General features: G+C 38.9%; 1 protein-coding gene across 1 annotated transcript; it reads right to left on the bottom strand.

Moving 5' to 3' along the window:
- Nucleotides 1–6,341: 6,341 nt before the first annotated feature.
- Nucleotides 6,342–15,977, bottom strand: LOC124277748. Its single transcript, XM_046713474.1, has 5 exons — nt 15,890–15,977; nt 13,439–13,540; nt 11,507–11,539; nt 8,769–8,858; nt 6,342–6,395 (listed from the first exon to the last, which is right to left on the bottom strand). The coding sequence occupies exons 1-5, from the start codon at nt 15,975–15,977 to the stop codon at nt 6,382–6,384; spliced, it is 327 nt and encodes a 108-aa protein (XP_046569430.1). The 3' UTR covers nt 6,342–6,381.
- Between the last annotated feature and the right edge of the window lie 1,357 nt (nt 15,978–17,334).

Genomic DNA, 17,334 nt, shown 5'->3' with positions numbered 1-17,334 from the left:
AATTAGTGCTTCTCCTTCAATCTAACCATTAATTTAGTGGTGGTTGTTATGGTATGTGTAGGCGTATTCCGATTCCGATTCCGATTCCGATTCCTCTTTTTCAGTGTATGTATTCTACCGATGACAAGATGGCGTACTGAGCATTCTGGGCCCTTATTCTCGAAACGTTCGTAGCCAATGTGTTAAGAATGGTCTTAAGCAGTTCGTAGGACTTAAGAAGTTTCGAGAATTGCTAGCCTGGCCACTCTTCGTATGCGATCATGTTATACTGTCTATCATATGAAACGCATTTTATCTATGCGACCGTGCGGCATGCGGCCCATGCTGAAAGGGGAGGACTTGAGTGATCCGGTGTAGGAGAATTAGGTCACCAGCTAGGACCAAATTCCTCCTTGGACCAAATCTCTCCCCTCGGGATCATGACGCTCCCCCTTTGCAGAATGAAAACACCCCTGGGACAGAAGCACTCCCCTGATGCTTACTGGATATTGCATTGTAATGTGCAATTCTATTTTACACATCTTCGTTCATTACACAGGGGGTAACCAAGTGGTTAAAGCGTGCGCTCGTCCCGGGTTCGATTCCCCACATGGGTACAATGTGTGAAGCCCATTTTTGGAGTCCCCCGCCTTGACATTGCTGGAATATTAATAACAGCGGCGTAAAACTGAACTCACTCACTCACTCACTTTAATTTTTTATTTTATATAGACTTGATGTCGAGTGTAGTCTTCAAACTCCTGGAACAGTACAGGCCAAATATATATACGAGGAGTTTCCCAAATGTTTTCGGCCTCACCGTGAACGGATCGCACAAACCCAACAAAACCCGCCCTGTTTCTAGAACAGTATCTTAGCATGTGCTTGACATGCAAAACATGAATTCCACGTGCTATAATCTATAATTTGATATATATAGGTGTCCAAACAGCATCATCCTATCATTTGCTCTAAAATTGGAGAGAACCGAATGCAGGGCTGTGAGTGAGTTAAAATTTAACGTCACATCGGAAATATTTCAGCCATATCATGACGAAGGGCTGTTAAGAAGTATCTTCGTTTAAAATGTTTACGCCAAGGCACATTCATGATTTCATGCCACAAACATTACGTGACAATGTTCCTTCATACAGTACGGTAAAACAGTGGTGTGCTGAATTTACAAGGGGAAGGAGCAGCACCGAAGAGGAACCAGTCTGGTCGCCCTTTTGAAGTGACTACCAAAGATAAATTTGATGCTGTTCTCGACAGAATAATGCAAGACAGGCGGGTACCTGATAGGTAATTAGCTACTGAACGTGACATTAGCAAAACATCAGTGGAACGAATAATCCATTAACATTTGTGTATGTGCCTGCACGTTGGGTGCCTAGAATGTTATCTGAAGAACACAAACGCCAGAGAGGCATGGTTTGTCGTTAGCATCTTGAGGGCTATAGGAGAGATCCACGTGCTTTCATTGGTCATAGTGTTACTCAGAGTGAAACCTGTGTTCATCACTTTGACCCAGTCAAAGTATGCAGTGGAAGCACGTGACGTCACCAAAGTCCAAAACATTTAAAAGAACGACTTCCAGTGGCAAAGTCATGGCCTCCGTTTTCTGGGACTCTGAGGGCGAAATGATGATAGACTATTTATAGAAGGGTTCCGCAATAAATGGTGCATATTACGCTGAGGAATTGAGTAGGTTGCGTGATCAAATCTGAGAAAAGCTCAGAGGTAAGCTTCGCCAACGTGTCTGGTTCCTCTAGGACACACGGCCCAAGTGGCAGAGGGGGTGCACAGGACTGTGGCTTCAAGATCCTCCCTCAACCAGCCTATTCTCCAGATCTTGGACCATCTGACTTCTTCCTCTTCCCCCAAACCTGTCCTCAGGGGACTGCACAGTTCATTATTGACCCGTTTCACGTGAGTTTCAATGGTCTTTTAAAACACTTTCAGGACAGGGGGAAGGGGGGCGCACCCCCTGCAACCACCCCCACTCCTCTGGATCCGCCTTTGAACAACTTCCATATAGGTCGGATATTAGGTAGGGAGGCCGGAAACGTTTGGGACATCTCTTGTAAGAGGTGGTAGCCAGTGCTAGCCACGTTCCTCTGTCCTTTCATTACATGCAGAGTCTGAGAAATCTGAGAAGATCGTAGCTGTCACCCTGGACATCCAGCCATGCATGTTTTGGACACGTGACCACTGTTACTGCTACATGTAGGTAAAGGTTATCATAACTGGGCCACTTTCATGTCACACTAACATTATGGCCGCTTTGAACATCGTTTATGTGGATACCAGTGTTTCCAAAATAACTATATGATGACATGCCATACGTACTCAACAAAAAGGTTATGCACCAACTCAATTTTCAGTATCAAAGTATTTGATACTCCATATTATGATCCAAATAATACTTAAATATTGAATATTGGGGTGATTCTTAAATTTTTGTGTTGAGTATATCTCTATTTTCAGTATCAAAGTATTTGAAAGTTCATTTGATGATCCATATAATACTTAAATATTGAATATTGGGGTGATCCTTAAATTTTTGTGTTGAGTATATCTCTATTTTCAGTATCAAAGTATTTGAAAGTTCATTTGATGATCCATATAATACTTAAATATTGAATATTGGGGTGGTCCTTAAATTTTTGTGTTGAGTATATCTCTATTTTCAGTATCAAAGTATTTGAAAGTTCATTTGATGATCCATATAATACTTAAATATTGAATATTGGGGTGATCCTTAAATTTTTGTGTTGAGTATATCTCTATTTTCAGTATCAAAGTATTTGAAAGTTCATTTGATGATCCATATAATACCTAAATAGTGAATATTGGGGTGGTCCTTAAATTTTTGTGTTGAGTATATCTCTATTTTCAGTATCAAAGTATTTGAAAGTTCATTTGATGATCCATATAATACTTAAATATTGAATATTGGGGTGGTCCTTAAATTTTTGTGTTGAGTATATCTCTATTTTCAGTATCAAAGTATTTGAAAGTTCATTTGATGATCCATATAATACTTAAATATTGAATATTGGGGTGGTCCTTAAATTTTTGTGTTGAGTATATCTCTATTTTCAGTATCAAAGTATTTGAAAGTTCATTTGATGATCCATATAATACTTAAATATTGAATATTGGGGTGATCCTTAAATTTTTGTGTTGAGTATATCTCTATTTTCAGTATCAAAGCATTTGAAAGTTCATTTGATGATCCATATAATACTTAAATATTGAATATTGGGGTGATCCTTAAATTTTTGTGTTGAGTATATCTCTATTTTCAGTATCAAAGTATTTGAAAGTTCATTTGATGATCCATATAATACTTAAATATTGAATATTGGGGTGATCCTTAAATTTTTGTGTTGAGTATATCTCTATTTTCAGTATCAAAGTATTTGAAAGTTCATTTGATGATCCATATAATACTTAAATATTGAATATTGGGGTGGTCCTTAAATTTTGTGTTGAGTATATCTCTATTTTCAGTATCAAAGTATTTGAAAGTTCATTTGATGATCCATATAATACTTAAATATTGAATATTGGGGTGATCCTTAAATTTTTGTGTTGAGTATATCTCTATTTTCAGTATCAAAGTATTTGAAAGTTCATTTGATGATCCATATAATACCTAAATATTGAATATTGGGGTGGTCCTTAAATTTTTGTGTTGAGTATATCTCTATTTTCAGTATCAAAGTATTTGAAAGTTCATTTGATGATCCATATAATACTTAAATATTGAATATTGGGGTGGTCCTTAAATTTTTGTGTTGAGTATATCTCTATTTTCAGTATCAAAGTATTTGAAAGTTCATTTGATGATCCATATAATACTTAAATATTGAATATATTCGGGTGGTCCTTAAATTTTTGTGTTGAGTATATCTCTATTTTCAGTATCAAAGTATTTGAAAGTTCATTTGATGATCCATATAATACTTAAATATTGAATATTGGGGTGATCCTTAAATTTTTGTGTTGAGTATATCTCTATTTTCAGTATCAAAGTATTTGAAAGTTCATTTGATGATCCATATAATACTTAAATATTGAATATTGGGGTGATCCTTAAATTTTTGTGTTGAGTATATCTCTATTTTCAGTATCAAAGTATTTGAAAGTTCATTTGATGATCCATATAATACTTAAATAGTGAATATTGGGGTGATCCTTAAATTTTTGTGTTGAGTATATCTCTATTTTCAGTATCAAAGTATTTGAAAGTTCATTTGATGATCCATATAATACTTAAATAGTGAATATTGGGGTGATCCTTATTCTTTTTATGTTGAGTATATCTCTGTGGTACATGCTTGGACGTGGACGTACCAACTCTGTCAATATGAATATTGTGTTAGACTGACTCACTGACTGAGTTTGGTTTTGCGCCGCTTTTAGCAATATTCCAGCAACATCACGGCGGGGGACACCAGAAATGGGCTTCACACATTGTACCCATGTGGGAATTTGAACCAGGGTCTTCGGCGTGACGAGCAAACGCTTAAATCACTAGGCTACCCCACCGCCCAATATTGTGTTAGAGAACTTTGTAATAGGTAGATGTCAAATTGTTACCAATTGATGTGTTGAAGAAAGGAGAGATTATTTTATCTCATATTTTAAAGAGCATGATGGTGGATATTTGAAGGACGTTTTCAAATCTGACGCACCAGTCACCAAAATGGTAGCTGATGCAATTTCCTAGGTAATCTGTATTACCCTGTATGTTTAGGTGAAATCTTAGCGTGAATTGCATGTGTTTGTGATAGATGACAGTCAAATGTCTATCATCACTATTTGTTATGATTTTTTAAACGTATGCTTATTATTAGGGGGCGGTGGGGTAGCCTCGTGGTTAAAGCGTTCTAAACTCATCACTCACTCACTTATAATATAGACCGAGATCCAGAATCTTAGTCATCCTCGTGATTATGGAAAAAAAAAGTTCACTTTTACTTTCAGCCATTTATCAAGTAGCAGTTGTTCCAATCCCAATCCTGAGGCCTTTATGATGGAGCGGTTGTCCTCGTTCTCGACTCCGTGGGTGGTTATGTGATCACAGCGTTTCAGTGATAGAACAAGTAAAAGCAGAGTGACTTCTTTACTCATTTACAAGCATACATACAACCAAGGATCTGCAGCATGTGTCGCCTTCGGTCATCCTCGCTCGCTGGAACATGATCAATCCAAGTGTGAGATATATACAACAAATATATTTAAGACATATAATGTATGCACGTCCGTGTAGTTTATGACAACAATTTAAAAAATATTTGGGTAACGAATATAAAAACATTGCTGTTTAAAACTGGTTTTGGTAACGCATGGTATGACCAAAACGTTAGCTGCTGCCCTAATTTTATCATGTCACTGACACAAAGACTTAAGGATATTTATGTGCAGTGAGTGAGTGCGTTTAGTTTTACGCCGCACTCAGCAATATTCCAGCTATATGGCGGCGGTCTGTAAATAATCGAGTCTGGACCAGACAATCCATTGATCAACAGCATGAGCATCGATCTGCGCGCTTGGGAACCGATGACATGTGTCAACCAAGCCAGCGATCCTGACCACTCGATCCCGTTAGTCGCCTCTTACGACAAGCATGGGTTACTGAAGGTTCATTCTAACCCGGACCTTCACGGGTATATTTATGTGCAGACAAGTCTTGAATCACTCACTTTATAAGACAAATGTTTCTATTACAAACTTTTTAAAGCGCGAATAAGTTTGGAGTGGTACCTCTCTCAAATAACAGTAAAGAAGTTCCGAGTTGCATTTTCACGTTTTCGATGTTCATCTCATGATTGATTTATAGAAACTGGACGCTATACTATATTAATCCACAAGGGTGTATGCCAACTATATGATTTTAATATTGCCGAGGGCCATTTCCTTCTTGTTTGTCCGCTGCACTAAGATCTAAGAAGAAAATATTTACCAAATCATTTTTATAGCTATCCAAACTTTATAAAATATATATCATTACTAACAAGTACAAACATTTCAATACACCAGAATTGATCAATGTTTATATTACAAAGCAACATATGCAACATTACAACGAAAAAAATAATATTTGAAAAAATGTAAAAAGCTACTACTGGTGCGAATATAAATGTATGTATGTTTTATGTACTATAGACCGGTTGCCTCTTCATTGTGGAATAAAGGTTGGTTGTGTGTTCAAGTCATAACAAGTCATAACAAGCAAGGGAGTCAAGACCTTAGGTGGCAAGAAAGCCCCAGATAACGTTTGGCATTTTCTAGTTATATCCGAGTAGCTCAATATAACACTGAACTCACCCATATCTTTTAATGTCCGAGCTGCTCTGAATACTTCCCACCATCGTGTTTTCTCTCCATCAGTTATCCGGAAGGATCTTAAAAAATAGTCAAATATGTTTCAGTATCAGTGTGCGAAACAGCCACTGGTCCGCTAGCCCATGGCTAGTAAGAATCCAGTCGGGGCAATAAATCTCCACAGTCACTGGTCCGACTGGCTAGTGGATTTTCAACGGGTCTGTTTGTAAATATATCACTCTCGAAAAAAGTGGCACGTATGTAACTGTACATACACAGTACATACGTGCCGTCAGCATGGAGCCGTCAGCATGAAGCCCCATGTTCGCAATGTCTGCCGCCAATCATATTTCCATCTGCGCAACATGGGTAGGATCCGTCGATACCTGGATGTGAAATCTGCACAAGCTCTGGTTCAAGCATATGTAACATCCCGCTTGGACTATTGTTGAACTCTTTGCTGTCTGGTGTGCCAAAACCAGTCCTCTACAGGCTACAGAAGGCACAAAATTCAGCCGCACGATTGATCTGTCAAACTACATATAAGGACTGAACACATCTCTCCAGCCCTCAAAACTCTACACTGGCTTCAAGTTCGCTTCAGATTCGACTACAAAATCCTGCTCCTTGTCTTCAAGTGTTTAAACGGTCTAGCTCCAAAATACCTCTCGGATCTCCTGACACCATATCACCCAACTAGATCACTCCGCTCGAGAAACCAGTCTCTTCTTGAAATGCCACAAAGTAAAACTAGAAGTCATATGGGGACAGGTCATTCTATAGAACAGGACCCTTCCTCAATTTACCAGCCGTCCATCGTTTCGAAATAGAACTGTCAAATTTTAAAAGTGGACTCAAGACTCACCTATTCACCTCTGCACATCGATAAAGTGGACTCAGATAGCGCTTTTGGGTAATTACATTGATAAATAGCGCTTCTTAAATGTATGTATGTATGTATGTATGTATGTATGTATGTATGTATGTATGTATGTATGTATGTATGTATGTATGTATGTATGTATGTATGTATGTATGTATGTATGTATGTATGTATGTATGTATGTATGTACACTCCATACGTACTCCATCTTGAGATACTAAAGTCCATGCTTTACTTTTATGCATATAATTCTAACCGCTGTTTCGCCTTTTACACCAAATGGAATCTGTTCCGGTAGATAAATGAGACTGGTTATGCTCTGGCGTTGACGTGTACATTTAGCCAAACCAAACTACCAAGTTTTGAACTGATACAAGATACGAGATGATCATTAAGCAGAACTCAAGGTTCAGTGAATTATTGGTAAATCAATTGATTTCTTTGCTGCTAAGAAAAAATGGCTTATGGAACTTATTGATATTCGGAATGCCGGCATGTCAGAGAGTGCTGTTTCGAAAGACGCCAGGTGTCATCGACTGTCCAGAAACCATCAGCAAACCTAGGATGCGTTTCTGCAGCATTTCCGCATCAAAATATGGATTGTCGCCGACATTAATCTGCGTTGCGTCCTGTAGACACACAATAATTGAAAATGCTTAGCTGAAAACTGCAAACACCCAAATCTACAAGGGGTCCACCTAAAATTAACCAGGTGGGGCATTGGCCCACCAAAAAACATTCCTAGGCTTATTCCAAAATGACGTTAAGCGCCGTCAGCGTACAGGACGACCATGGGTGACGACTCATGGGGTTCATAAAGCCCTTATCAGAATCACAAGACTTCATCTGTTCATGTAAGTGGCTTTAACAGATGCTTCAGCATAGTCGTCCGATATCGCCTACAATCGGCAGATATAGAGCCAGACGACCGTGGTTAATCCCAGAGCACAAAGCAGTACGACTAGCTTGTCATGCTAGACGCCATGGGGAATGGTTCACTGGTCGGACGAAAGTGGACATCTTTTGTTCATGACTGATGGCCGAGCTCGTGTTACGCGAATCAAAAGCACTGCATATCCACAATGGAATATCCCGGACTGTTTGGGTTTATTGGTGGTGTGAGTGCCATCTAGCGGTCAGACAAAATCTGAATGAACAACGGTACATCAGACATTCTAGACAGGGTTGTTGTACCACATTTTGATAGCCATCCTCTGGCCAGTCTTCAAGGCCAGTCTTCAGGGACAATACCAGTCCACATCCTGGACGTGCCGTGCCGTTGGTGAAATCTTACGTCAAGAGAAGGTAACAATTCTTCCCTGAAGGGTAAAGTGAGTGAGAGAGTTTAGTTTTACACCGCACCAGACAATCCAGTATCCAGTGATCAACAGCATGAGCATCGATCTGCGCATTTGGGAACTGATGACATGTGTCAACCAAGTCAGCGAGCCTGATCACCAGATCCCGTTAGTCGCCTCTTATGACAAGCATGGGTTACTGAAGATCAATATTCTAACCCGGACCTTCACGGGTATTGAAGGGTAAAGATGAAAGTGGCGAGGCTACTTACCAATACAGCACATCAGAGCACCTGGGCAAGAGCGGGGAATAACAAGCGTATTACATGTCGACACACAACCGAGTCCGGTACCAGTGCAGGCTGAAAACAGTGAGTAAGTGAGTGAGAATGGTTTCGCGCCGCTTTTAGCAATATTCCAGCAATATCACGGCGAGGGACACCAGAAATGGGCTTCACACATTGTGCCCATGTGGCTAATCGAACCCGAGTCTTCGGCATGACGATGGGACACTTTAACCACTAGGCTACCCCACCGCCCCTGCTGAAAACAGACTTACATGAAATATAATGTATCCTTTTCACGCGACTCTTTAATTTCGATATATTGTCACCTATTTTAAGAAATCAATGTATATTTTAGAAATCAAGGCGTAACTTGAGATCCTTAGGTTAGGCCACATAAAACTAATTTCTCGTTTCTCATTACCGCCCGACACTAAAATATGTCCCGATCCTTTTTTTTAAAATATATCTTGCACTGGTAAATTTGAGTGTATAAAGCCGTCAGACATCCAAAATCCAGTACACCAGAAAAACAGTACATTTGCTTCCTGCATGGACCCTAGCTGGATTTACACCATCCCTTCAGATGTTAGCAAGTTAGACAAATCTAGCCATACATTAAAAGAACATATATCTACGATGAAAAAACGTGGTAAGTTTAAATTCACTTTTAAATTTACAGAAGGACAATAATTTTAAAATACTTTAACCCCTTTGAGGATACAGCTACTAACATGTCACTGATTTAAACTTCCAATTAAGAAAATACATTTATCTACAATACATATCGATCAAACATTTTCAATTAGTTTAATTTCTTTAAAAAAATATAAAAAATAAATGATAGTTATTATTACTAAAAAGATCCTCAACTGTTTTGACATTAGGATATAAGACGGAGGATTCTCGCCTTGCGATATACCACTTTAAAGATTTGAGCAAACTGTACAATACACCTGAGTTTGTGACACAGAGAAGAACTGTTTCAAGAAAACCAAGGACATGTATTTGAAACTGTCGAGCTCGTGATTATATAATACTTAAATAATGATAATAATAGCAATTTATGAAGCACCTGTTTCCACACACTTGTGCATGCTCAAAGCGCTAACACATTATTACCCTGGATAACCCAACCGGCTGTTAGGCGCTAGAAGGTTATAGTCACATGATATTATCCCACCGGGTACCCATTTTCTTCTGGATGAACAGAAGAATTTTGAACAAACCCACTTGCCTAAGGTGTAACCACATGTGTCACATGTGCTTCGTTGTGGGGTGGGACTGAAGTCCTAGAAACTCTCACGAGTCCAGCTGTCAAACATGGTAACCCATCCAAGGACTCTCCGCGCTCAAACTTCAACTGACTGTGACCTGAGCTCTATGCACAGGACCACACACCACGTTTTAACGTATCCATGTGGTTCACATTATGGCCTGAATTGTTTAATTTGAATATAAAATGTGATCTCGTTGCTTATTGCTCAAAGTCCACACCCTGAAGCAACAATTCATCAAGAATAATTTAGGCTGAAAGGTTAGTGTCTACCATTTAGAGAAACCTTCATGCAAATGTGGTATCAATAGGCTTTAAAGCCATCATGCAATTCACTGCATATCCTTCATTCTAACAAAACGTGAACACAAATAGGTTCCACTATCTCTGAACACAAAAACTATACGGTACAAATATATGGAGCCAAATTTATCTTGAACACATTTGGAAACCAGGGCCTGGATTTTCGAAGCTCTCTTAGCGCTAAGATAGTCGTAAGTTAATGTTAATGGCACACTAACTGTTAATTGTCTCTACAAGTAACTTTAAATGTTGACAAGTACATAGCAAACAGAGTCACACAGAATTTGGATAAGTTATTTCTCTTAAAGTGTACTATCTTTACTTCCTGATTATTAACGTATCCGTATGATTCACATTATGACCTGAATTGTTTCCAAAAAATATATATATAACATAGTGGGTAGGTCATAGGTAGTGTCAAACATTTTAAATGCTTAACTATTTGTGAATTACAATTGTGAATGATAAAGGGATTATATCTGTATCCGAATCTAAGTTCAATTACTAACAGTTCAAAATACACATGATTTTGTCCCACTAACCGGACAGCGACTACGTCTGAGGACGTTTGGTTTGCCATACCTGGCCTCCCAACCAACACCAAAGGGACGGGTTTCATGAGATCGCAACGTAAATTTAATCATGATATTACGCACCTGTATGTACCTAACATACCAGTGTTGGCACATAAAAGCTTTCAGATAAAATTTAATACGACTGATTCAAAATGCCATGATATTATATAAATGGGGACATTCTAAGTGAATCCACCGTAGGGAGAAAACATTAACAGCTGATTGTTATTTCCGTCTTGGTTTACGTGGAAACCACACGGTAATCTTAATCCTTGCATACATACAACGCTTGAAACACAGCTTAAACGGTAAATAATTATGCCCACTGGGGTATGATTAAAAACAATTAAGTAAGTTGCTAATCCCCTGTTCGTTCACCCGATTTTGGAGAGGGGCAGCTCCCATCATTTTAAGTATCGTTCAATAGAGGCTTTTAGAGACCGTATAAATTGGTTTAGGGGGGTAACTGTCGAGATTCATTTATCCGGACAAACTGTGAGAAAACGCAAGTGTCCTGATAAGCAAGGTTCAATTGTACATAACCAGAGTCAACTGCACATTAATTCACATACGTGACAGGGTCGTTGGTGGTAGGGTGGCAATATCTGAAACAGCAAGTAAAATGTGTGTGAGGAACGTACCAGGCAACCATTTGAAGATACATTGAGGGGCAAAAGAAACTACAGAACTCTACCAGAATTTAAACAGCACTAAAAATATTTTCAACATAGGGATTTATAAAAATTATTAATTGATTTAACTCACAAATAACCCAGATTAGAGCTTTTCCCTTCATGTTACATTTGCAATGTTTATTTACAAACAAATATACTATACAAACAAATGTGTGTGTATGTATATATATACCACCCATCAAAAGTTTAGAGTGAGTGAGTATGGTTTTACGCCGCTTTTTAGGAATATTCGAGCAATATCACTGCGGGGGGCACCGGAAATGGGCTTCACACATTGTACCCATGTGGGGAATCGAACCCGGGTCTTCGGCGTGACGAGCGAACGCTTTAACCAGTAGGCTACCCTACCGCCCCCAAAAGTTTAGATGTTGTGTATATACATGAGGTTACATCGAAGATGAATTTCTCCACTAACTTGGGGGAACCAACTGCAAACCTTATGCAGATGAATTGCTCGAGGATCAATTATCAAATTGCTGAAAAGCATGTGCAAATATCATGCATGTGAACAGCTGCGTTATGGTGTTGAGCATGTATTGAACTCCTGACAATAATCTTTTCAACGTTACGAATTTGTTTTACAATACATCTTTTCATGTGTAAAGAGTACCTATAAACAGTATGAAATATTTTGCAAAATCTAGTTTAGAAGAGTTGACTGAAGAGAGTTACACTAGTGAATCTAAACTTTTGATGGGTAGTGTGTGTGTGTGTGTGTGTGTGTGTGTGTGTGTGTGTGTGTGTGTGTGTGTGTGTGTGTGTGTGTGTGTGTGTGTGTGTGTGTGTGTGTGTGTGTGTGTGTGTGTGTGTGTGTGTGTGTGTGTGTGTACACACACATTGAGCGTGGAAACATCTTCAGCATACTAACTCGTATTATAACAAGTCACGTCGTTGATTAATAGTGTTAGTAATCCCTAAAGGAATCAATACCAAGGACATCAGAAACAAAGACTGACTGACTGAGTTTGGTTTTACGCCGCTTTTAGCAATATTCCAGCAATATCACGACGGGGGACAACATAAATGGGCTTCACACATTGTACCCATGTGGGGATTCGAACCCGGGTCTTCGGCGTGACGAGCCAACGCTTTGACTACTAGGCTACCCCACCGTCCCAGAAACAAAGAGCCCAGCAAAGTTTTAGGGATCATTCCTGCTACTGTGAAGAACTTTCTCCCTCACTTATATCAAGGTGATTCCAAATATTATTAATATAAACGGCGATATCGAGCTTCATACAAACTATATGATTTCCATAATTTGGGGGTAGTCGAAAATAAAGGATCATTTCAGAAATACAAAGTGGTTTCAGTGATGCTACTGGATAGATAAGGTAATGGGGGGACTAGATGTAGCATGAGTGAGTGAATGAGTTTAGTTCTCACTGACTCACATGCATGGAGGAATTACACGTGTAATCTTTGGATATGTGGGGATGTTAGGATCTCCTACCTTTGTGGGAGAGTTTACATGAACTTTTTCTATTTGAAATGAAGAATTATTGCACCAAGACCATAAGTATGTGTTACTTTTCAACACTGATCCCACATTTTCTGTGAAACATTTAGTTTTGAATAACAAAACTTACATTACAATAAAGAAGTTGTATCTCTATAGAACTTTCCCCTTTGTCCATTTAGTTTTGGTCTAAAGACATCGATAGATTATATTTAAAGCTACATCAAATATAAACCTTGTCAAGGTTGCCTTTATTTCGCAGATTTACCGTCCTTTCTGTTGTTCTGAAAATATTTATCATGCTGGACAAAACCCTCATGGTTGTGGTCAAAAGAGGCTGGACTACTTACTCCTACAGCACACTTCATTCGCTGGACACTGGCGCGGGCTGACACGTCCACTGATTGGGCACCGATTAGGGCTGATACACGCGGTACCTCCTTGATTGCACGCTGAAACATAACATTCATAACGGTAAACATATCTGTTTCTAATATGTTGTTACTTTCGTTTTAATGATATTTACTCAAATACAAAATATATTATTAGGTATTGTCACTTACAAACCTTAATGTTCACATTTTGAACGAGAGAATGTCTGTCGAAAGGAATACAACCCACTGAATAATGCTTTGACTGCACATCCTCTAGTCAAGCCTCACTTGAAAGGTTCTGTTTGAAAGGCTAGACAATGCCATTGCCACAGACTCTAAGCAGTCCTCATAAAAATACTATTCAGATAATGTGAGTGAGTTAATGTTTTAAGTCACATTGGCAGTATTTCAGCCATAGCGTGGCTAAAACAAGTAATAAATTGGTAATACATTAAGTTAGATTATACAAACCTAACGAAGGATCTAGAACATCACAGATCTAAATGTAAAACTACTTTTTACATCTAAAATTGTTTGACTATTAAGACAATACAATATAAAAAACAGGCTATAGATCGCCACCAGCTGAAGGTAGATCACCACACTGGGGACCATTGGGACAGTACTTTGCTTCCTATGGACCATTTACATCGTTACATATTCAGCTGTTAGCGATTTGGACAGATCTTGTCATTGATCTAAACAAACATATATTCTACACTTTAAAATGTGGCCAGGTTAAGTATACTTTGAAAGACGTGGTCTTACATACCTCTCAGCGGGACAATACGTTTACAATACTTTAACCCCTTTGAGGACAATCTATGTTACTAATCTAATCTACAAATTATAAATACTATTGATCTATTTACAAAAATACTTATTCAAAAATTTTCTATCAATTTTTAAAAAAACATGATAAATGATAATTAACTTTATTAAAAAGATCGTTAATTGTTTTGACACTATTCAGAAAAAAACACTTCTTCAGACACGATTAACACAAGCAGCTGTTATGTAACGGTACAACTCTTCTTCCTGCTTAAACGTGGTTACTTAACAATACTGACCATAAAGAAGATTACTTAATCATTAACTTACGTCGCAGTGTCGTTGTCGTTGTTGTTGTTAACGTTAAGAAAGCTGAAACAATAGAAAGGGTTATGAAGCTGAAGCTCGGTACAGGTGTATCCCCAGGTGTATCGACCTGAACTAGAAACCAAGGAGCGAGTGTCTGGCCTAATTCATAAAACATATCAAAGTGACAAAACACTTTCTACAAGACTGTACGACGATTCAAGTTGACAACGTCCACATAATGTCTAGCATAATCCAGCAGCCCCAGGAGGTGGTGGGGTAGTCTAGTGGGTAAAGCGTACGCCCGTCACGCCAAAGACCCGGGTTCGATGCCCCACAAGGGTAAAATATGTGAAGCCCATTTCTGGTGCCCCGTCTCCCCTCCCCGGATATGCTGGAATGTTGCTGAAAGCAGCGTAAAACCATACTCACTCACTCACTCCAGCAGCCCCAGCTTTTTATGTCTACATTTGTTATGCAATTCATTTTACGATGATTCCAAAGAGCGTCATGGGACCTTTCTCAACCGTTATTTGATCAGGGGTACCCCATTACGGGCATCAACAAAGCATATAAAAAGTATTAAGGTGGACACGCTCAATCTGACGAACCAGTTACGATAATTGTCACTTCTATTTAAAGATATTAGCTTTTTGACTGTTTCACTTTTGTAAACCGTTGCGGCCACAAGCATTATTATGGCATTTATAACCTTAATTGGTCATCCCCCTTGGCCAGGTCTGTCATCACATCAGTTTGCCCCAGGCAATGTTATTTGCTCTTAATCTGTCCATTCTTGTCTGTTCGTCTGTCCATTGTTACCTATTACTATATATATACACAAAGAACTTAATTAAGCACCCCTGTATTGCAATGATAGGTTTCCAACACGTACATAAAACCTGTCGTGGAAAAACAGTTTTTCTGACAGTTATGATCCTTTGACTCATGCAAACAGACAAAATGATTGGAATCCATGTTGATTTTATGATGATAATTGCTCATTTAAATACAAACACATACTGATTTTCATACAAAACCATGTCTATACAAGTATGGCCCTAGGTGTTTCATGTTGAATTTATTGGTGAATATGAACATTCAAAATGTCGTTTTGCATGTCGTACACGATTCAAGGTCAATACCGAGTGTAACCTCCATGTGACTGTATGACAGCCAGCACCCTCCTCCTCATACCCCCAGTCAGCCTCCCAATCCCCTGAAAGTGCAATCTACACCATTTCTCGTGGTAAGCAGCTTGAGTTTGGGCCATGTTCTGTACATGGGGGCTCATTCAACCGTGAGACATGTCAGGGGTTGCTTAACTAAGTTCTTTGTGTATATATTCACATCTATACTGTCCGGCAGCCTGGTACTCCGACAGCACCTGTGTATACGGCCGTGAGTTGGCTACCCCTGATTGCGGGACTTGTCCCATCATAGCAAAGTTTCATCACTGCTCCACATATTTCTTAATGTGTCTGTTTATTGTTTAACTGACTAAAGAAGTTTGGACTCAACGTATTCGTTCATCTTCGCCAACGTATAATTCTGAGCTAAAAATTGCCCTGTCGACATATACTGAGGGAAACAAATAAAGGAACACAGGAAAATTCAAGCGTTCCTTTAACAGTTTCAAGTTTTCATCACCAGCTTTGAATAGCGCTGCGGGTGGAAATCTGAGAATAAATGAGTGAGTGAGTTTGGTTTTACGCTGCTTTTAGCAATTTTCCAGCAATATCACGGCGGGGGACACCAGAAATGGGTTTCACACATTGTACCCATGTGGGGATTCGAACCCGGGTCTTCGGCGTGACGAGCCAACGCTTTAACCATTAGGCTACCCCACCGACCGAGAGAATAAATGAAGTGGTGTTCCGTTATTTGTTTCCCTCAGTATATTGTGTATACATATATGTGTATATTACTAGTATACGTGACATACCACTGGAGCAGCGTTGTACAGAGCAAGCCAACGAAATAACTGCTCTTAAAGGTATACTAGTATTTTTTTATCAAATGAATGACAGTCAACTTCCACAGTTACGTCTTCCTTCAACATTCAAGAATCACTATATACAGTAATTAAAATAGACATTGGGTTATTTATACATAGTGGTGTTTTAATATGTGTCAACCGTGGTTATTTGAGTTTAACTGGTAGAACATATCCCTTATTTGTTTCCCTCAGTATGTATACGCTTTGACACCTGTATTCACTGTTTTTGAGTGTGAACATTCCATTAAAGAAATAGTTAACATGATACAGTCACATCGGGCCAACTTACCCACACAGCACACCTGACCAAACGGACAATCGAGACCGGAAACAATTCCATTGGGGTTACAGAGACCATCGAAGACACATGTCAATCCCGTAAAAATGCACGCTGGTAAAAAAATAATTTACAGAGTAAAAATGTGTTTTGTGATGGTGCTTTCAAAGAAATGTGAAAACGGGATTAGTGGTTCCACTAACTCACTTGGATGATTGCAAGTCACCGTATCCATGACGTTCGAATATTTACAGGTTCCTGGCATATATCTTGAATATTTATGAATATACACCAAATATAAACACGGGTAAGTAATATCAAGAGAATTGTTATTTGTAAAGAGAGACAGCACGTGTGTTTAAGTGCGCCATTGTCCGTGGTGGTGTGTAGAAGATTTCTTCGACATCAAATCCAGGAACCATAACAACATTTTGGAAACATAGGACAATTCATCCCTAATTGCACATATTCTAGCAAACCATATATTCTACATATCCGAATTCGACTGCATATTAGCTC

Source organism: Haliotis rubra, unplaced genomic scaffold (assembly GCF_003918875.1).
Source record: "Haliotis rubra isolate DU_JTF1 unplaced genomic scaffold, ASM391887v1 Scf106, whole genome shotgun sequence".
Taxonomy (NCBI): Eukaryota; Metazoa; Mollusca; class Gastropoda; order Lepetellida; family Haliotidae; genus Haliotis; species Haliotis rubra.
Note: the sequence above shows the minus strand (reverse complement) of the source record. Positions and strands in the feature narration are given on the sequence as shown.